This window comes from Protopterus annectens, chromosome 5.part1 (assembly GCF_019279795.1).
Source record: "Protopterus annectens isolate FY-2018-M chromosome 5.part1, PAN1.0, whole genome shotgun sequence".
Lineage (NCBI taxonomy): Eukaryota > Metazoa > Chordata > Ceratodontiformes > Protopteridae > Protopterus > Protopterus annectens.
Window position 1 is genome coordinate 315,922,068 of NC_056736.1, and position 23,597 is coordinate 315,945,664.

The 23,597-nt window shown below is 40.1% G+C and overlaps 1 protein-coding gene across 3 annotated transcripts in view; it reads left to right on the forward strand.

The window, feature by feature from the left end:
- The window catches only part of ABCC4 (ATP binding cassette subfamily C member 4), a 2,616,332-nt gene that overhangs the window by 932,551 nt on the left and 1,660,184 nt on the right, over positions 1–23,597 (forward strand). For all 3 annotated transcript variants that reach the window (XM_044072995.1, XM_044072997.1, XM_044072996.1), the window contains one exon: positions 435–626. In XM_044072995.1, coding sequence (XP_043928930.1) covers positions 435–626 — 192 coding nt within the window. The remainder of the gene's footprint in view (positions 1–434; positions 627–23,597) is intronic.

Below are 23,597 nucleotides of genomic sequence, written 5' to 3' on the forward strand. Positions count from 1 at the left end.
GTGATGTCCGAAATGGGCACATGTAATTTATCTTTTGCAGCTGGAGAAGACAAAGTGATTGAAAATGTAATAGACTAAGTCCATATGCTGTTCCTGTCATAATGTTGTGTTAGAGGGGTTCACCTATACTGGGCCTAGCCCCAGATCCTGAATGTACCTAGCCTTGGAGGCATCTCATTTTTTCCATAGCTGAATGGTCCAGCCAGCATTTAGGGTTAATATTTAGTGCTGATCAGTAAAAGTTACTTCCATAGTTTTCCATCTCAGACATGTAAAAGTGTGAAAACAGGAATCGCTTGGTCATCAGCTGTATTGGTGAGTCTCTTACATGGAGATATTTTTCTTCCTTGTTACAACAGCTTTCAGTAAATGCCATTGAAAATGTACAAATTGAGGGCTGTTACACATATTCTGTGTCTGTATTCTTTTTGCAGTCATCACTTCTGAGTGCTGTTCTTGGAGAAATTGCAAGCAGCGATGGAATTGTGAACGTCAGTGGAAAAGTGGCCTATGCTGCGCAGCAACCATGGGTATTTCCAGGCACTGTGAGAAGCAACATACTGTTTGGAAAGGAGTATAAGAAACAGAAATATGAGAAAGTCATCAGAGTCTGTGCTCTTAAAAAGGTACTGCTAATCAACATAAATCTATCTGGTTTGTGTTGTGTTACTTGTTGAACTAATTTTTGTAATGTAGTAAATGACACATTAGAACATTTCTGCCTGGTGTGTATTGAATTCCTATATTAGTGATTTATGAATTCAGCATTATAAAATACTCTGTCTGGGCTCTTATGTGAATGTATCCTTGACTATCAGTATGCGTGTCTACGGTATAAATGCACACATTCATAATTCTTTACTTCAGCCATGGTTGTTTGACATTAAGAAAGTGATAACACTGTAGTCAGTATGACCATTGGAAGCAGAAGATTGTCCTTGTTGTTCAGCTATGCAGATGCCTTGTTTTTGTGATAGCTTAGCTAAGAGTTTAATGTACTTGAAACGTGATTTTTTCTCCATTTTGCTGACTGGATAGCAGTGTGACACTGTATTTATTTTTTTTAATTTTTATAGCCCCAGCATCAGCTGCCATCTGTGCCTGTCCTCAGTACTGGACACCAGGAGTAACTCTTGACTTACCTGGACCCAATCCAATACCATCCCATTACCCACGAGGACATTAAGGTATCCAAGTGCAGTGTCTTACTAAGGGCCATATGGATTTATTTTTTTTATTTATATGCCGTACCAAGGTCCCAACTGCAACATGTGACATGCACTGACATAAGGCTGTTACATCCGAGAATGTCTGGTTAATGCATGCCCCTTGTTTTTTGTGATCATGAGAAGCATACCTTGCTGTCACTACAAGGGCTATCATCCCTGTTTATGACCCCACCCCTCCTGTGGGATACGCGAACCAGTAAAATATCACTCCCTTTCCTATGCCTCCAGGTCAGCTCTGCAAGTGTCAGGCTTACTAGCCAAGCACATAACACCTGGCTTCCCTTTGTGCCATGGAGTTGACACTTTTTTTTTAAACAAGAAACATCTTTATTAAGTTCTCACATATGACGTAGGCAATCATACATTTATGTAATAAAAACAAGCCATATTGACATAATTTTAGTTGCAAACATTATACATCACTTATAATCTATTCAGTCATTGTCCATCAAACATTACACAGCTCATTCAAATCTTGCCTTCTTTTAAACCTTGTTCCTCTTCTGCATGTATTGTTCCCACAATTCACAATTTTATCTATGTAATTTGCCCCTACCCTTTTCTAAAGATACCCGTTCTAGTTTTTTTTTTATTTCTGTAACTGTATTCACTACTTCTAGTACAGTTGGTTTAAACTTTGATTTCCATTTTCTAGTAATTGCTTTTTTGCCAGCTACCATAATTAGACTCAGCAAATCCTTATGATGTCTAGGCAATTTCGATTCTGTAACATAACTCAAAAAAAATAATTTCCTTGGTTACACCAGTTTGCTCATCCAGTATCTCTGACAGTGTAGTCTGCAGGGAATCTTTAAAGTCTGCCAACTCATTACACTCCTAGAAAGTATGTTCACAGTTGTCTCTTTCTTCTCCATCACACCTCCAACATTTGTTGTCTAACTAAGGAAAAATTCTTTGGAGTCTACTTGGGGTGTAAAAATACCCATGTAAACACTTCCAAGCAAGGATCCTAAATCTTCTAGACTTTTTTGCGTATTTGGGAGACTTACACATACCCCTTATTGTTTCTTTGTGAATTGCTTATCCGACCTCTCTTCATAATCCTTTCTAACCTCCTCTTATTGATCATTATAGTTATCATGCAATGTTTTATATGCTTTACCAATTATTCCTTTTTAACAGCAGTTTCTGTACTAGATTCTACTAAAAGCACTACCGTTGTTGGTCTGTTGCTTAGGATCCCCCTATTTATTTCTCTTTGCCTATAATCTGATATTAATCCTTGATAGGGAAGGCAATCTCTAGCCTGTAGTCCAAATAAATTCTTGGCCTCTTCCATTCTATTACCTTTCCTCTCTAATTATTTACTCTCACAGTGTCTTGGTTATTTTGCTAGTTTTCTCCAATAAATTCTAACCCCCTCTTGCCTATTGTCTGTATCCCTAATTGCAGTCATCCCTATCGGCAGAATCTTATTTTTCCACTCCTGTGTTGGCTTAGTTCTTTGAATACTTTCTGCTACTTTATGAATATAGTATTCTGTATGGTTATTGTAATTCTCCTTAAGGATCTGCATCGAAAATCCCAGTTTCTCCTTATTTCTTGAGCTTCCCCACTTTATCATCATTATCTCTCTTCACTTTGAATTATAGGTTTCTGCTTGTGCTATGTATAGGAGTCTTAAGTGTGTAACTTTGAAATACTCCTTCAAATCGGGTAACCCAGTGCCACCCTTTTCTGTTTGAAGAATAAGCTTATACCACTTGACTCTTGCCATCTTTCCCATTGCACAGTTGTAAGCTAGATAAAGCACTTCCTGAAACACAGCTGAACAAAGAATAAGTACTTCTGTTATTTTATTTCTGAACACAGAATAAGTACTTCTGTTATTTTATTTCTGAACACAGAATAAGTACTTCTGTTATTTTCATTCCTCTCAGAAGAGAATGAAGCATGAAAGTTTAAGATGCACGTATAATCCAGTGTTATGTATGTACATGTAGTATACCACATATGTATGCATTTGAAATCGTTATCTGATTTTAAGACACAGCTGTCCAAAAAGTCAGTGCTCCTTATCCCATTTTTGGGTGTGTAGCATCAATTAGCAAAATACAAAAATGTGTTCTGAACCAGTCAAAATAGGCATAATTTATGTTTTCTATAAACAGCAGTTTTAATGTATTCATGTCTAACCGTTGTGAGCTATGCAGTGATAAAGTAAAAGAAATCTAAAAAAGGCATTGCAAAATTTTGTTCCATCATAGGAAACAAACATGACAATTGGATTCACTCTTTTGACAGACCTAGGCTTTAACTAAATGTTGCAGTAAATGTTGCACTCTAGTGACCAGATGCTGACCTGGGCCGTGGCCCTGCATTTGCAGAACAATACTAATAAGAGGCGCATATTGAGCTGCAGTATTTAGGTGGTAGTGCCAATGGCAGATGGTTCCCTGTTACACTATTAGCCCACTACAGAGAGAGCAATTCCCTCTGCTTACTTGGAAGCTAGTAGGATTATGCATGTGGAAGTTGTGGGGGTGTTGAAAAGATGGTGAAAGAATACTCTGTTCTATATAGTATACACTGTCTTTTTAAACAGTGGCTAGCATGAATATTAGCTTGAATAAAAGCTGCAAGAATAATATGAACTATAAAGGGTTAATTTAGGAATAGTATAAAATGCTGAAAAATAAGTAGTAAGTGTGTTGGCATAGCTTAGTTAGATTTTGCCATCTATGCAAAGGAGTATGTTATTGAAAAACAAAGTCTGTAAAAATAACTGCGCAGATGACAGCTGGAAGGACATCAATGAAGTAAAGAGATGTAACATCAAGCAAGATAAAGTTGGAACATTAGATAGTGCTGGAACACCACGTTTCAGATAATGCAAGACTGAGTTTCCATGGATCATCCAACTACAAAGAACCAAGGACAAGGGAACAAAGGAAAACTGTTATACAAAGAAAGAACTGTTTACATCAGACTTCGAGAAAAATACCAGACCTTCTGGTATAAATGTAACTGTGCATAAACAAGCTTTGGGTATTTGCCATAGAGAGCTGACAGCATCTGTGTTACATGCTTGTAGATCTGAAAAGAAAATGTGATAGTAAAGCGTATTAACTGAAACAGTTATCTTCTTGTATTTATTGTAGTCAGTACAATGCAGTAGTAAGACTAGTTGTTTACAATAAATAGTTAAATGAACTGTGGTATGTATGTATGTATGCATGTAAATGCGACTAATAGTAAGATAACAAACAGAAAGTCATGCATAAAATTCATAGAATTCTTCAGATGGAATTATATTTAACGTCCTGCCAAAAATGTACACATTTCCACATCTTCAAACTGACAAATTAGTTTGTGTTATTACTAGTGGTCTTTAAGCTGTCATGCTTTCAGTGGTGTAGATGAACAGTACTGAGAATGTCACTGCACTGGTCAAGGATAATGAACATAACAATGTCATCAAGAAGATTCTTTTGCATGAGATTTCATAGCTATAACAGGTGCAAGGAGTGTGGTGAGAAAATCCTAGAAAATAGATGCTTATAAAATTGCCCTTGGGTCACATATGTATTATATAAACATAGGAAATGTAACAGCATAAAAGTGCACTTAACCAGAGAGCGAATAAGTGAAACAGGAAGTTTAAAGATAAGTGAAAAGAAGTCAAAGTTGTATGTTATTTCCCAAATCTTGTCTTTGTGTGACAGGGGACAGAATGAAAAGAATCAAAAAGAGCACTGTGGTGTGATTTAATTCAAACTGGTAAACTGATAAATGATGTTAAAGAAATATGAAAATGTTATGTGAAACTTAGGGCTTGACTGGAGTTCATGCATGTGTGTGCGTCACCACTTGACAAAAGATATGGGCTCACCGAAGGAACATAACTGTGATTAATGTTATTACTGATGTAATTTCATTTTTATATATTGTATTTCCGAGTTTCATATGATCTTGAAAAACAATAGAAGCAGAAAGAGTTTTCTTCATGTGAGATGAAGTTTGTAATATGAAGTGAAAGTTGAACTGCTAGAACATCTGGTTAGGGAAAAGCTGATGACTCTAGGGTTTTACATGATGATGAAGTCAGTAGCTGGACGGCATAGCTCTTAGATTTTTTTAAGTGTTTGACTTGCGTATTGGAGGGTCATCTTAGTGTGCTGCTTTGTAGAATAATGAATTAGAGAGGTACAAGTTGCCTGAAAAAAATATCTTTAGGTGATTTTTTATAAATGAGTAGACTTTGCATATTCTGAGAAGCTGCAAGCTAATAATTTTGATGAGTGGTGGGAGAAGCTTATGGAAAGAATCAGCTGATGAGCTAGTGAGTTTGATGATGATAATTTAAATTTAAATGATCATTAGTAGAACTAACATCGCTGTCTATACTAAGTCATCATTTCAAAGCAACCTTAGCAAAGTTTAGGAACAGGTTGAATTCCTTTAACAAAGACAGACTAAATTAAAAAAATTATGAATCATTATAGTTAAGATAGTCCCACGCATTGCTGTCTTATTCATTCCCAAGAATCATTTACTTTATTCAGAAATTCCTTCAGCTCTGTCACTGAAGGATACTGTAGAAAGAGAAACTCTAGTTAATACTTTGTTTTTGTAAAATCAAACTCTCAGACTAATGCAAATCCAAAACCTTGGAAGGGCTAGCATTTCCAAATATTAAATGAGACCTTAAAGTACACAGCTGACAAAAACTAATAAAAAAAAATAATGAAAGATTGACTCACACTAAGAACTTAAATTACACAGTTTAAAAGACTCATTATAAGTTAAATTAAGACAGACTCCCATTGGATACATTTATGAATGAAAATCATCTCATGCATTTGCTCTGAAGCAAGATTAAGTCTTAAAAACCTTAATAATCTTAACTCTGACATAATTAAAGGTCCACATGATCCAAAATGTATCATTAACTTTATAAACAATGCTAGGAAGTGGCAGATACAGTAATAAATTAATTATATTAAGCTATATCTATTTTTACATCATGCTGAAAGGAATAACATTTATTTAAAGAAAAAGAGAGCAAGTCTTTCTTGAATGCATTTACAGAGACTTTGTGTTCAAGATGTTTTGGATAAACACAAGAAAATAACTGATGAAAGAAGAGAGAAGGAAAGAGAGGGCTGAGGAGATGAAAGAAAAGGTGTAACCTGCAAAAACGGCCTGTGGCAGTTTGTATAAGTCATGTAGTCATTAGCTGCTGTCTAACTGTTTCTACATTTGTTACATTTATGGCAGATTTGTTGTTATGTTTTTCATTGCTACCCACAGTAGTTTCCATCAGTGGCAGTTCCATAAGCCTTTATTAAAAGTGCTTGTGCTACTCTTAATCTGTGCAAGGCCAGGTCTCATTAATCCTTAGCTGTCCACCTTTCTGCTGTAATTCTACTAAGATTTGCTCCTTCTCAGCATAGCTTTCAAACAGAGCTTGCATTGCACCTGGCAGTGCTGCAGCATTCAAACTTGGCTATCCTGGTATCCATTTTTATCATTCCAGCATGATTCCCAGTTTAGGGATGTTAGTCTAATGCGCTGACTATTTTGGGAAGAGGTCACACAGTCTTTTTATTCTAGCTGCTTTGGCACATTGCTTAACCTAATATATTTCTACTTGGCATGGTCCTCTTTATTGGCTTATATCTGGCATGGTCCTCTTGAGTGGCTAATGTCAGGCATGGTCGTCTTAATTGCCTAATACCTGTACCATGATGGACAACCAAGGCACCAGGAGCAGGAGACAAATTTCCAAATTAATATTTTCATTAAGCAATAATTGTAGGATATTGGTGTGTTTTTAAGAGCAGCATGTCTGGCTTCCATTACTTTAACATTGAGTTCATTTTCTGGGGCTTCTGAAATGCCACAGTTGATTAAACTGCATCTTTTCAGGGGACTAGCTGCCGAGCTGGAATGTGTGTGGCTGGATTTTGTTGCTTCATCATGGTGTGATCCCTCACAATAATTAGGGTATTTAACAGCATAAGCACCATTTCTTCTTCTAGATCAATTCATATAGATAGCCTACTTAAGAGAGTGAATAACACCAGAAAGAAAGAAATACAACTGCAACTTTCTTTAATCATTGGGAGAGGGGGTACATAGTTTTTTTATTACTAGGCAGGCACTGTGCTGCATGCCCATGTTAAAACATTCATCCTTGCAAAATTTCTTTTTTCTGCTCATTTTATGCCTCACACTCTTGTATATTCTGATTCTGTTGCAATCCATGAAACTTGTGCACTAGCTTTACATGTTCTGTTTCAGCACTATTCATTCTCTTCCTTTCAGTTAAATATTCTATCTTTGGATTCCTCTTTAATGCTGATTACCAAATATGTTTGTCATTTTAGAAAGTCTTCATATTTCCATGGCTAATCATAATTCATTTTAGAACTTTCTTATTCTCCTCATATTTTACTGTTTCAGGTTTAATTTTAGAATTATCTCGTCTCTTATTGGGTCCCTGTTCATACATATAAATTCTAATATATTGATGATAAAAAAAAAAAAAAATCTCTAAAGATTGAGACAGTCTTCTTCATAGTTGTTCATCTACCATCACGTCATGTTATTTAGTCCAGCGTATTTCAAAACTCTCTAGTTTCTGTGTAGAATTCACCTTCCACCTTTTCCTTATTTTCTCCCTAAAAGCATTTAAAAACCCTTCTGAATATGATGACATTTACCATTAAATGTGTTTTTTGGGAATAATTGTATTCTCCTTTCTGTTTGTGGTACATGCATGTTACAACACTACATTAGTAATCCACCCATCACAATTAGATGTATTTCCTGCTTTGCAATGATGCTGTTTATGCTTACGCCCTTTTTGGATTTATTTAACTCAACCATACAGGTACACTTTAGTACTGAAACTTGTTGCAAACTCTCTCTCTCTTTTACTTCATCTAAAATATAATACCTTGAATACAAAATATGCTAGTTTTCTGTTTAATTAACCCTTCTCTTAGTTATTGCTAATGTTATTCTTGATACTGTTAACATTTGTAGTCAAAAAGTGTATTGATTTACTTAAAAATGCTGTTTTATTTGTTGTTGTTTTGTATTTGTACCTTTTCTGTTCTTTTTAATTATTCTCTTCCCAATCAAAAAACAAAACCATAGTGCCTTCATATGACATTGTCTCATATTCTGTATCACTGTCCTCTTCATGAGGCAATACATCAGATGTATTATCTACAATATGTTTATAGATTGCATTTTTATGTTTGCCACAACTTTAGAGGTCTAAAAAGGTTCTAACAGTGTATATCACAACTGACTTCAACATGATGTTCTTCATGTTTCACTGTTGCAGTCATTACTTTTGGTTAATCCTGCTGGCAGGCTGCCCTCAGTCGGCCTGAATTCCAAAGTCTTGGGTCCTGCATTGGCTGTCGTCACCCCTTCCCTGACGTCAGGTCGTCAGAGGTATAAAAGATGCAGCCGACACCATTTTCTTTAGTCTTTTTTGCCGCGCGGTGCCCGAAGCAGAAGCAGTTCGCAAGTGCCAGTCGGCCGACTCCTGAGATTTTCGAGTTCGAATTTCAGATCCGAAGTCTTCTATAAAGCTAAGTACCCAGTTGGGGAAACTGTTTTTTTGCTCCAGAACCAATGTCAGAAAAAGTTAATAACTGTATTTCTTGTGGGAAGCAAATACCTCATAAGGACTTTCATTCTTACTGTATTCCTTGCCTAGGCCTTGATCATAACTTTCTGGGTTGTCAGTTTTGTGCTAGATTTAACCAATGCACTATTAAGCGTCTGTATGATTTTGCTTTAAACTACTTTGGACGCAGTTTTAATTATCCATAAATGTCGTCGGAAAGCCATCCGACTACCGGAGTTCACAAAAAACGCAAAGAAAAAGAAAGACAGCCGAGATCCAAAACCGACGAAGCTTCTCCTAAGCCAGTTGTCGGTTAACTGGTTCTCAGTGAGGTGCTTTTGCAGCCCCTGATGACCGCTATTTTAGGGTCGCAGGCCGCTACCGACTCTCACGTGGAGTTGGCCATGCCACTGGAAACTCAAGGTATTGGAGCCTCGGACGCTAATCCTTCAGATGGGTCCGGAGCCGCTGAGCAGGCACCAGCTTCTGAGGGTGTTTTCAGACCCAAACATTTATACTTTAAACCGACTTCAAAGGCAAAGACTAAAGCACCTTCAAAGGCAAAGAAGCAACCGCAAGAGCCATGTGGACAGGCCTCCATGCCCAAAAAGCAGATGCTCATAATGACCGAAGACCTGATTACCTTGATCAGGGGTTCCCATCCCTCTCCTGATAAGAGGCCTAGGCAAGAGACTGACTATGAATCTTCAGTTCAGGTTTCCATTTCTTCTGATTCCTCCTCTGATCAAGAATATTCTTTTCCCCCCTTGAGGATTCTGATGCTGAAGAATCCATACCTTTAGCTTCTCTTCCTGAGGACTACTCTTTTGGGGAAACCTTACATACAATGAGGGAGCATTTCCAATGGGAGAGCCAAGATTTTTCAGAGTCTGAAAAGAGGCTCAGGGATTTTCTGTTACTACCTCAGCACAAGCCACTAGCCATCCCTCCAGTATTAGACATTGTAGATGACATGTTTTCGGAGTCCAGTCTTACCCCTGACTCCTTACCTCCAGCTCCTGTTAAGCCTGACAGATATTACAGGGTTCCTGACTCACATAAATTCCTTTTTAAAAACCCTGCTGCAGACCCAGAAACTATTTCTCAGGGTCCCAAGGGAGTTAAGGCTTCCACTGCAAAAAACCCTACCCCTTCTGACAGGGATTCTAGGGCACTGGATAGATGGGAAAAAAAGTTTACACATCTGCTACCTTGGCTATAAGGGCCTTAAACTGTCAGTTTCATATGCTCAAATATCAGCAACATGTCATGGCATTGCTTAAACAGAAAATGTTGTTAAACTCTGAATGTGCAGAAAACAAGGAAATGCAGGATATTTTGCATGCAGCTAAACAAGTTGGAAAGCATACTTTGCAATGTGGTTTTGATTCTTTAGAAGCCTCCTGCAGGGCCGCAGTTACAGGCTCTGTAATTAGAAGGCATGCTTGGTTAAAGGAACAAAATCTGCCTGATCATGTTAAAGTTAAATTATTAGATGCACCTTTACAGCATGATTCTTTGTTTGGTGTTAAGGCAGAAGAGGTGTTAAAGAAAATGGAGGACAAGGCTAAATATATGCAAACAGTCAAAGATTTCTTACAAGTACAGCCACCTAGGTTTAGTAGACACTGGCCAACAAAGAATTGGTCCTTTCCTGTGTCAGACAGACCTCAAAGGGGCAGACCCAGATGCCCTAGAGGCAGATCCCAGGCGCAAGGTTCATACAGGTCAAAGCAATGGGGTGCTTCTACCTCCAAAAGTGGAGAAGACAAATCACAACCTTACAGAAAACAGTCCCAATGACTTCCCCCTGCTTGCACCAAGTACTTATTTCCTGGCAGCACCCTTAGGGGGAAAATTAGCACTATTTTCTCAAAACTGGCACATTATAACCCAGGACAAGTGCGTTCTAAATATCGTGTCACAAGGCTACAAGTTCCATTTCCATAACCTGCCAAAGGCAAACGGCTGGCCAGATCTGCCAAAAATTCAATGGGCAGAGGCAGAAAAACAAGTCTTATCCCTCATGGACATGGGAGCCATTCAACAAGTGCCAGAGCAAGAGCGGGGACAAGGATTTTACTCAAGACTGTTCTTGGTACCCAGAAAGGACTAGGCCTGGAGGCCAATACTGGACCTGTCGATTCTGAATACATTCCTGAATATACCAAAATTCAAAATGTTGACTTTGCAGCAGCTACTGCCCATGCTGGGCAAGAACGCTTGGCTTGTAACTTTAGACCTGAAAGAGGTATACCTGCATGTCCCATTCAGACAAATATGCAGAAGATGCCTCAGATTCAAGGCTGGCTCAATGCATTACCAATTCTCTGCACTGCCCTTTGGCTTATCTACTGTGCCCGGGGTCTTTACAAAGTGCCTGGCACCAGTAATTGCGTTCTGCAGACAAAGAATACAAATATATCCTTACTTGAACGACTGTCTAATTAAAGCAGAGAACAAGGACATTCTTCTACAGCTTCTGATGTTTATGAAAAAGCTTCTAACATGCCTAGGGTACACAGTCAACGAAAATAAATCAAAACTAGTACCCTCTCAAGAGATAATATTTCTGGGTGCAAGCTTAAATACAACTGCCCAGATGGCTTATCTCACGCCAGGCAAACAAAGGCAACTGACTATCTACTTCAAAATGTTGACAACAAAGGCCCAATTATCTGCAAGAAAAAATCTGCAGGCTTTGGGCTTCATGGCATCATGCATCCTACTAATTCCATATGCAAGACTGCATATGAGGAAACTTCAATGGTACCTAAAACGTGTTTGGACTCAACATTGCCACAGCCTAGAAACTATAATTACTCTCATTCCTTGCCTGCAACAGGAGTTTTGATGGTGGGCAAAGGCTTGCCACCAAAACAAGGGACAGCTGTTCACATTAACCCCAGCCAGGCAAGCACTAACAACGGATGCATCAGATTATGCCTGGGGGGGCCCACATGGCAGGAAGATGCATTCAGGGAACATGGATCTCAAACCAAATGCATCTACATATCAATCAAAAAGAGATGCTAGCTGTTCAAAATGCCCTGACAGCCTTCAAGGACCTACTTCGACCAGGACAACTACTGATAAAGACAGACAACACCACGGTCATGTGGTATATAAACAAGCAGGGAGGCACACATTCTTACCCCCTTTACAGACTAGTCATGACTTTGTGGGACACAGCATTGACTTACCAAGTACATCTGCAGGCACAATTCCTGCCAGGAAGGAAAAATACTCTGGCAGACGAACTAAGCAGAAACCATGGATCCCCACGAGTGGCAGCTGGATCCACAAGTCTTCAGCATGATAACAAGCATGCAATCAGTTATGAGAGACTTGGGCATCCAGGTTGTTAGCAAACTGACTTTTGACCACCATATTGCCTCCGTTGTATGGAAAGCTTTCTACATGGCGCATCTCATTAATAATGGTATCTCATCCAGGGACAAGGAGGTCATGACATCCCTGTATTCTTCCCTTATAGGACCCATTATTGAGTACAATGCCCCTTATAGGTTCATAGGTTGGTACTGGGATATCTGCCCAAAGGCATATATTAGCCCAGCCACGTTGTGCGGTATTCGCCGCCCCTTTAGTAGTTCCCTAGACCCTTTTACTAGCAGCTAGTACCCTTGGCCCCTATCTATTAGTGCTGTTGGTGTGATCCCCGGTGTGAACTTTCTGTTACCCATCCACTCATCAAGGTTCCTCTTGAAGAGTGATAGTGAGGGGTTCTGTCTTATGTAGATCGGGACCCTGTTCCATAGTAAGGGAAGTCTCTGCGAAGGGAATCTATCCCTCCAGCATGTCCTATTCACTGTTGTGTTGAAGTTTATATCCCTAGAGCGTGTAGCTCGAGTAGATTTGGTTTTACTAAGATGGAGCATGTTCAACAATTCTGGGTTGGACATGGCTCTGTACATTAGACAGAGATCGCCTCTGAGAAAGTGGTATGCAACAGAGAACAGTCTTAGCTTTTTCAATCGTGCTGCATAGGGCAACTGTTTGAGGCCAGTAATCCTCTTGGTTAGATACCTCTGTGGTCTCTCCAGCTGCTGGAGATGTCTAGCCAGGTACATTCCAATTGGTGCATTGTACTCAATAATGGGTCTGATGAGGAAAGAGTAGAGGGCACCATTACATCCTTAAATCTTGATGCAACCTTTTGTGATCAGATGGGTCACATAGAAGGATTTTCTAACCACTTTGGCAACATGGTTATCAAAGGAAAGCTGACTATCTACTTGGGTCCCTAGATCCCTTATTTCTTCTTCAGATTTCAGGGATTACCTCCTATGTTGTAGTTTGCGGGTACTCTGTTTTTTCCAAAGGGGATTACTACGCATTTTTTTGCATTTAGCTTGAGACCATGGCTTTGACACCATGCATCAGTCTCATTTAGGCCCTTCTGGAGGATCTCCATGTCAGCCGAAGACTCTATTATAGCACCCAGTTTGCAGTTGTCCGCAAACTTAGTCAGCCACAGCCCTTCCGTGCTTGCCTGTACTTCTAAGAAGTATATGCCAAACAGCATCGGCATGCACCTCACAAACCACATGCAGCAGCTGGAGTGACCACAGAGGTTCCTCACCAGGAGAATCCAGGGCCTCAAACATCTACCCTACACAGATAAGCTAAAGGCCTTGTCCCTCTACTCATTATCATACAGACTCCTCAGAGGTGATCTCTACCTGATGTACAAAGCAATCTCAGACCATGACTTGATGGGACTGCTGCATATCCACAAGTCAAGCTCCACTTGGACTGCTGCATATGCAAAAGTCAAGCTCCACTTGAGTAACCCACATGCATGAGCTCATTCTGGCCTGTGATATGATTAGAATTTGCTGGTTGGACAGATTTGTGCCCCAGAGACTCCCCCTTCTGTGGAATAGACTCCCTCTCCACATCAAGCAGAGTACCTCATTAGCCCTTTTTAAGCACAACCTGGATAACTGAATGAGGAACAGAAAATACACCCCTGGGATTCCACCTGTATCCCTGCTGGACTGGGACATTGGGTGCTCACTTGTCGGAACATGGGCAAAAGTTTTGGCTGGGCTTGTAAGGGTCTCATGGCCAATAGTCTAGTAACATCCTATGATTAAGATAAGATATCCTATTATATCCTTTGATTTGGGCGGCGCAGTGGTGCAGCGGTTAATGCTGTCTCCTCACAGCAAGAGGTTCTCTGGTTCGATTCTCGGCTGGGGTGCCTTCTGTTCCGGAGTTTGCATGTTCTCCCTGCGTTCACGTGGGTTTCCTCCGGGTACTCCGGTTTCCTCCCACATTCTAAAGACATGCTTCTGGAGCATTTCTCTCCGGGCTTCTGCTGAAAACAGGATCTGTGGAACCTAGTCGGACCTTCCTGGTCAACAAATGTTAAATAAATAAATAAATAAATAAATAAATAAAAATGATATATACATACATATATAGAAACACAAGCATACAAGTATAATATACATTTATTTTGTATTACATCTGGATTTCATATGTTCCTCTTCTCACTAGCTGTCACATTTTTATTTTACAGATTTTTTTTTTATTATCAAGTGTACACTTCTCTCATGCCCAAGAAAATTCAAGCTGTCCCATTTAATGAAAGGTGCATGTCCAAGTTTTAATAAATAAAATGTTTGCTAAATGCTCTGTCTGCTCAGTGTTTTGTTTAAATTCTAGAGTACAGCTCCAGATTGCATCATTCTGGAGATTTCACTTTTGCAAAACATAGAGTAAACTAATCTTTTGTCCCCAGATGTAGTAGATTGAACGTCCTGCACTTGGAGATCTGAAACTTTTATGTTGAACTTTGTCTAGTTGTTTTCTTTGATTGTATCAAAACCACTGAAGATTATCTCCGGATGTAAAGAATCTCCTTGTAGAATTCTTCATGTACATATGTACGTATGGAAATAACTTTGTACTGGTGCCAGAAGGAGCACTTTCTGCTTCTCAGAATAACCTGCCCACTCTGCTACAAAATCCTGCATGTCTTTTTAGGCATCATATTTTCCTGTTAAGGTGCATTGTCCTGCCCTGTCAACCTGTCCACCTTGTGAGCCAACATTGCCTTTATTTTCAACTATGGGGCATTTTCTCTTAAGAGATCTGCAGTCCAAGAATACTGCCACCACCAATAAGGAAGAACTCTCATTTTTCTTGGGGTCAGACTTTTATTACGAAAAAGAAAAGAAATCCTCTTCTTGCTGAACTTATTTATTGTATTTTCCCCTGAAGTTCCTGTCTTGGGAAACAGCTTTTTTTTTTTTTTTTACTCATATATTTTTATTTTCAAAAAAAATATTATGAAACATGCTTAGAATATTAAATATAACATGTTACATAACTATTTACAATATTTACATTCAGCCTGACAGTAATAATATCCATTCTTCCTAATTATTGTACAGATGGAACGATATATAGTTATCAGAGTTTGTCCGATTTTTGCTGTAAAGTATCAATCAATAATACTTTTTCCCATGGATTGTTTACCAATGACCTTGGATAGGTCCTTAGTTCTTTAATTTTGATTTCCATCAACATTGAACTCTTCAGTAAGGTATAAAACCGTTTTTGGTGGTGTATTTGAATTCCATCTTCTAGTTATCTATTTCCTAGATATAGCAAGTGTAGATTTGTTGTATTCAAATGAGGACCTTTGTTTACATTCAACAGAATTAAAGCTTTAGTTAAAAAGGAGTCATTGAATAAAGCCTGTAAAAAAATATTTATTCCATTCCAGTACAGTTAAATATTACTACAATCATAAAATATATGATTCCAATCAGCTGCAGATACTTCTCCAACATATTCCATTTCTAGAAGAGCGTATTTTAGAAGTTTTATCTAGTGCTAATAATGCTCTCTGTAAATATTTCCAATTAAAGATTTTCCAGTATTGTGTTAGATGTATATTTTACTGACAGTAAAATATTTAATTTGATTTCTTTAGTTATGTGTAATGAATGACCTTTAATAATATATTGCCAATATGATGCTTTAGGTGTCATCTTGTAAAGTAATCATTCTTTATATAGTCTTGTTATAGCATTTTCCATGTTATGATCTTTGTATACATTTCCATATGAGTAATTTATAAGTTTTGGTGTATCCTTAAAGGAAACATTTTTGATTACTCTACATAAGTCCTGAGAGTATACTAAAATGCTTTGTAGTGCTAACCAATTCTGAGATGGAATTCCAAAAGTTTTCTTTATCATTTGGATATATATAACTTGTAGTTTTTTAATGCAATTTTGCCAACAAATAACACTTTTCCCTCCCAAGAATTGTTTATGAGGGCAATTTTTTTGTTATGATAAAAGGAATTAATAGATCAAACCAACATTTTAAATCTATATTTTCATTAATGAATTTCCTAAATGAATTGAAGCAATGATTAATCAAATATAATTTAGTTGGCTTTGTTATATTATATTGCATGTTAATACTTAGTAAATACCAGGGTACATTATTTTTATTGGATATTGAAAATGTTTTTATTAAATTAAATTTGTTTGTTAATATGACGGTATGTAATTCTTTCCCATTGGCTGAATAATTAGGATTTGTCCATTCCGTGACCAGTTTCAATACAGATGCCTTTATATATGATTCACTGTCTGGAAATTTTAGTCCTCCTTGTTCCCATGTTCTGATGTGATGAATTAATGCTATTCTATTTCTTTTAGGAAACCCGAGAAATTTTAATAAACATGTGATGTTATGTTGTCCTATCTTGCCTTCATTCTTGAAATATGGGTCTGGAACAGATCTTCAGTTCCGACTCGGCCGCATAGTACAGTTCAAGAGCTTTCACTGGCTTGAGGCTACATCCTATCCCAGGATGCCTAGTGACTATTACCCAGATCTTGTTTGCCACTTTGGGATTGTTTTTTCACTGGCTCAGGCTAAGTAAAGTTTTTTCTTCATACCTTATTACTAGTTTGGATAGCTTTTGATAGTTTTTGAGGGTTATTCAATTAGTTTAGTCTTGTCTTACTTAATTTAGTTGTTATTGTGATTGTTTGCTGAGTCTGTGTGAACCATCGTATTTCTTAGGCCATCTATCCTCTATTTTTCAAATCCGTTTAAGTTAGAGGATTCCCCTTTCTCTTCTATAGCCCTTTTTAGTTAGAGGGCTTTCCCCTTTTTCCCTTTTTTTCTATAGGTTTTGCTGTTTAACTTAGAGGTGTCTCCTCGGATTAGAGGAGTACATCGTCTAAGTTAGATTCTCCTCTAACCGCTTTTATTTTTCCTTTTTAAATAAAAAGGAAAGTGTGTGCCTGGTATAGCTGTTCTTCTTTTCCTTTGTTGGGTAGTCATTACTGGCTTGTGTGACATTGTTATTGTCTTTGATTGTACTGGACACATCTAAGGAGACAAAACAATCGGTTTTAAAAAGTGAGATTCCTGCGCTCAGGAAATGTCCTTCACAGATGGACACACCAGTTGTGTCTACTGTTTGGGTGCCACCCACCTGCAGGATTCCTGTTCCATTTGTCATGCATTTAGTTCAAGGGTCCTGCAGGAACAAAAGAACAAATTGATTGTGAGGGGCTTATTGAAAGGGCCTTTTGAAACTGTGGTTGAAGGGACTCAAGCCTCTAAATCTCTCAGGAAATTAACCAAAACTTCTTCGGTTCCAGCATCTGAGCTGTCAGAGACATGAGAAATCCGTACCTTCAGATCTGAAATCTATTGGTCCCGAAAAGTTTAGTTCTCCATTGATTCCACATGGAGTGTCGGAACTGTCTCAGAGCCATAAGAGGAGCCAGTCACCCTCCTTTGATCTGGTTCGGTTGGTGCCACAGTCTCCTCTTCTACAATTTGTTGCAGGTAGCCACAAGTCCTCTACATATTCCTCTCAGTCATCCAGGAGCCTCTCAAATGATGATGTTGAGCAGGTGGTTAGAAGGTTACTTCATACACTGGCCCTTGCAAAAATTCTCACGAGCCCAGCCCAGAAGGTCATGGAGCAGACTTCAGTAACTCATTTACATTCTCTTCCTCCTCTGACTCAATCGAGCTCGGAGCCAGAGTGCATGGAGGTCGTTGTAGTAGAACCTTCAGACCTGAAATCCATACCTGGAGTTTCGGGTCTAACTTTTGCTCTGATCTCCGATGTTGTCATCCATCGAGGGATCTGGGGGCCGAGACTCCCTCGTCTGTTGCAGGGGGGAGAGTCAAATCCGACCTTTGTCTCATCTAGCTCTTCCAGTGGGAGCTTCGGCGCAGGTGAGTTCAGCCCCTACATTGGCCTTAGAGCCATCACCCTTGGTAAGGGGAAGGTCTCCCAGTTCTTCAGAGTTGGAGCCTCTCTTGGGTCTGAGTTGTGGTGTCGTTGAGATGAGGAGTGTGCTCTCCCCTGAGAATGCTCCACCTTTGGCTGCTGCTACCTTTCCACCAAAGGTGCCATTGTCAACCTCTACACCATCCCTCTAGCCCAAGCGTAGAGAGCCTATGCCCCTGGAAGACCCATTGGGTGAATCACTCTCTACTGATACCTCCTCAGATCATCCCTCTGAGGAAGTCCATCAGAAGAGAACCTGCAAGAGGAAGCACATAGACTCCCCTGAGTCACCTCAGACACATTCTTAGAGGACTCCGAAGGGTCCCCACAGTCACCTTCTGAATATGTTTCTCTTTCAGACGTCTTAGAGATCCTAAAACAGAGAGGTGACTAGAAGACCTTTCCCCTTTTGAAGATGAGTCTGTATACCTGGAGGGATTTGGCGCTCGACCTTCCACCTCTTGGTTGTCTCTGCCTTTCGACCAGCTCCTGGGGGTAGTCAGTCAAAAGGCGTGGGGCTCTCCAGAATCTGTGGCACCAGTTTTGCGGAGCTCAATAAATGTATTACAGCACCTGAAGACAAGCAATTCTTGACTAAGGGTGTTCCAGTCGATGCTATGGTGATGCCGGTGGCCACCAAGAATGAACTAACTGAGACTTCTTCATCTGTCCATCAGCCAAATAAAGAATCTCGTATGATCGACAGATATGGGAAGCGTATGTTTTCTTCAACGGCCTTTACACTTTGGTCTCTGAATTATTTGTCCCATTTTACAAGGCTTCAGAGGGATCGCCTCAAGGAGATGGGAGATGCTCTTCAAAGTCCGTCAGCTGCAGGGTTACCTGAAAAGTTTAACTCTCAGCTTGCTACCTTAAACTCCATAGTGAACTCCTCAATGTGCCTCATTTCATATGCAGCTGATGGTGCGAGTAGGGCAGCAGGCACAGGAATTGCCCTGAGGAGACATTCCTGGATGCTTCTTTGCAAATTTGCTGAACCCTTTAAGTCTTCCTTTATTAACACCCCTTTAAATGGCTCATCTCTGTTCCAGCCAAAAGTAAAAGAGACCCTCACCAGGTGCGAGCAAGACGACAAAACTCTGTCTGCCGTGGGGGTATTTTTTTCCGTCCCTACCAGACCATACCCCAAGGGGCAGAAGGGAAGAAAGATGTGGTTCTGTAAATCCCAAGGAGCTTCGCCAGATGCACGTGGTGAATTTTTCACCAGGGGCAGAGGGGGAAATAACAATGGAAGACACTGCCTTCGCAGCAGAGGGGGGGGTCTTTAGAACCAGGGCGACAGAGATACTTTTTCTAGGAGCCCCTTCCACCACTCCTGAAAGGAGGCCCACCCGGTCACCTCTGGAGACAGTCGGGGGGAAATTGTCACTGTAACCAAAAGCCTGGCTCAACATCTCAAGACAGTTGGGTACGGTCAATCATATCCAGGAGCTACAACATTTCCTTTTCTTCCCTAGCCCATCCAACAAAATCAGTCCCAGAGATTCCACCCAGTCAAAGGAATCAAGCAACCTTAGAGATTCAAAGGTTGCTAGGAAGAAGAGTCATCTGTGAAGTCCCCGCAGACCAAATCGGATCCGGAATTTACTCAAGGTCCTTTTTAGTTCCAAAAAAGACAGGGGACTGGAGGCCAATTTTGGATCTCAGCAGACTAAACAAGTCTGTAAAGAAAACAAAGTTCCAGATGGTAACACTGTAGTCTGTACTCCCTTTTCTGGGACAAGACAATTGGATGTGCTCCATAGATCTTCAGGATGCATACTACCATAGGAAAAATGGACAGGTGATCCAGGAGATATCTACGCTTCTGGCTGGGAGCCAGTCATTACCAATTCAGAGCTCTGCCCTTTGGTTTCGCTACAGCCCCCAGAGTGTTTACCAAATGAATGTCAGCAGTCACAGCTCACCTGAGGCATCTAGGATTCCGGGTGTTTCCATACTTAAGATGACTGGCTCCTGACCGCCATCACCCAGCATCTACTAAACAAGTCAAGGGACACCGCCATTCATCTCTGCTCAGAGTTAGGCATTACCATAAGTTACAAAAAGTCTGCCTTGTTGCCATCTCAGCATATCACCTTTATAGGAGCAGAGTTAAACAAAAAAAGATATGATAACAAAACTGCCACACGAAAGAGTTCTAACATGCCGTCAGTTGTCTTTGTTGTTGAGGAGAAAGAAAGTACAGGCAAAACTTGTCCTCAAGGTCCTAGGGTTGATGGCAGTGGCAATAAAATTAGTCCCACTAGCTCGTCTGCACATGAGAAAAGTACAATGGCTGCTCTTTGCCCAGTGGTCCATGCAGGAGTTATCCATGTCACACAAGATCTTCATTATGGAAACCTGCAGGAGATCTACAGTGGCGGCTTCAGTCCACACATGTAACGATAGCCAGACCGTTTGTGCTTCCCCAGTCGATAGCCACAGTGACCACTGATGCTTCCCAGATAGTGGGGGGGGGGCATTATCTGGGACGCACTGTCCAAGGAACATGGCAGGAATGCAAGTACCACTTGCACATCAGTGTTCTGGAGATGAGAGCAGTGCTGGTAGTGTTGCAAGCATTTCGGGACTCTCTTCCAACAGGTACAATTGCGATTCAAACGGACATGTCCGTAGTGCGGTACATCAACGCTCGAGGGACTTGAACCTCAGCACAGAAATAAATAGAACTTGCTGGATGGACAGGTTCATAACCCAGAGGCTCCCTTCGCTCTGGAATAGAATTCCAGTTCATGTGAGGCAGAGCACCTCACTGAATCTCTTCAAGAAGAATCTCGATAGGTGGATGGGGGATCGTAGGTTTGTCCCAGGGATTACTCCCGTGTCACTATTAGACAGAGGCACAGTAAACTAAACCTTAAAAAGGGCACAGTATACTCAAATCAAGGGGTGGCGTAAGCCATACAGAATCGGGCTAGGCTTATAATTGCCTCAGGGCAGATAGCCTAGTATGAACCTATGAACCTATAAGGTGGAACCAGATCGTACCCCCTCTGCAGAGAGGCTCAAAGAGTATGGCAATGAGCGATATCTTCTCAACGTTTTCTGGTGGCAGCGCACATCCCGCGGAAATCCATTGTGATAGCGGACAAACTGAGCAGAGCACTTCTGATTCCATATGAGTGGTCCCTGAAACAGGAAATTGCGGATCGAATTTTTCACAAGTGGGGCCAGCCTTGCTGTGACCTTTTTGCCACGTCCATCAATACAAAATGCAGCAATTACTTTGCCCTAATCTCCCCTCTGGTGGAGTCCTCCAGGGATGCACTTGTTCACAGTTGGACCCGGGGCTTCTTTACACTTTTCCCCCTTGCCCATTAATATCCAAAGTTCTCCAGAAAGCTGAATCATTGGGTCGCAGGCTAATTCTCATTGCTCCATACTGGCCTCGTCAAATATGGTTCCCCTTCCTTTGGTCCCATCTTCAGGAAGAGTCTTGGATCCTGGACCCAGTTCCGGATCTGCTGACTCATCAGTCAGGCAATCTCCATCCTTCCATTCAAACCCTCAAGCTGACAGCTTGGTTACTCCACTTCCCATCTTAGCCAGGCTTCCAGAACTATCCCCGGCGGTGTGATACATCCTGGTCTCATTGCACAAAAATTCTATGAGAAAACTTTATACCAGCAAATGGAAGAGATTTTCTTATTGGGGTGACAAGAAACACATAGACCCATTTTCAGGACCTGTTTCAGATATCCTAGAATTCTTGGCATACATTTTTAGTGAAGATGCAGCTGCAGCCACAATTCGGGTGCAACTAGCTGCCATCTCTAACTTCCACATAAGAGATAGTGGATCCAATATTATGTCTCACAGATTATGCAAAGCTTTCCTCATGGGTACATTCCTTTTAAGGCCTCCTATTAAAGAACTCCTCCTTTTCCTTGGGATCTAAATTTAGTTCTAGCTTCCTTGATTCTCCCTCCATTAGAACCAGCCTCCTCTTGTTCTCTGAAGTGTTTAACATAGAAAACCATCTTTTTAATAGCCATTACCTCTGCCAGGAGAGTTTCAGAATTGCAAGCTCTGCATGTCCATACTCCCTGTTTGATTTTCCACAAGGACAGAGTTTCTCTCAGAACAAAGCCTACCTTTTTACCAAAAGTATGTTCCGAATCCGACTTAAATCAGTCTGTTGAGTTTCCCGCATTCTTTCACAATCTTGGCAACAAGGCAGAGTACAAACTTCAATTGTGCATAGGCAGTTACGTTTTTATCTGCATAGAACAAAGGAATTCAGGAAATCTGATCAACTTTGTGTGTCATTCTCAAAAAATAGAAAGGGAACTGCAGTTTCTAAAGTTACTGTATCTAAATGTCTTACAGACACCATTACTTATGTCTATAGCTCCCATCCTAAGGAGCTCCCAGGAAGAATTTGAGGCCATTCAACCAGATCTATGTCAACTTCCACTGCCTTTCAGGCGAGTGCTGCAGCCACATGGGTTAACCCCCATACCTTTATCACTCATTACAATGTAGAGGTGGCCTCCTGGAGCAGAGCTTCTTTTGGCTCCACCATTCTGAACAGTTTATTCCCTTGAGCCACCTGAGAAGAAGGTGCTGGGGACGCTGTCCCATATTTCAAGAATGAAGGTGAGATAGGAAAACATAACATAAAGAAGTTATGTACTCATCATAACGTCCCATATTTGTTATCCTTTAATCTCGCCTTCATTCTTGCATCTCTCCCTCCTTCCCCCTTCCTGGAAGACTGTGAGGAATTTGTCTTTTCAGATTGACTATAAGTTGCCTGACTCCCTTCATGCCTTATGGCTTTTTGGCAGAGGATCTGTTGTACTTTTACTGTGGTTATTTAGTCTAGTGGTTAGTCCTCTCAAATGAGATCTGGGGAATATTCGCTTGGCATCCTGGGATAGGATGTAGCCTCGAGCCAGTGAAAGCTCTCAAGCTGTAGTATGCAGCTGAGTCAGAACCGAGGATTGGTTCTGGACCCATATTTTAAGAATGAAGATGAGATTAAAGGACAACAAACATGGAACCTTATGGTGAGTACATAACTTCTTTTTTATTTCTTTAAGTATTTGTCTGTCAGGAAACAATTGAATTGCTAATGCCACATACAATATCTTTGGAAGTAACACCATTTTTATTAACTGTAATCTATCCTCAAATGTCAATAATATTTTATTCCATTTTTCCACATAAATTTTAATTGTGTTAATGGTATTGTTATAATTTATTGATATTAACTCTTTTAAGTCTTTACATAAGATGATTCCTAGATAATTTAGAGTTGAAACTTGATCTCCTATAATATGATTCTCTTTGACTTGCATTTCTTTCTTTTTATTTAGAAATAAAAGTTTAGATTTTGATCTATTAAAGTAAAGACCTGAGGTCATAGTAAAATTCTCAATTAGTATATCCAGTTCCTCTAATGTTCCTTTGCAGTTAG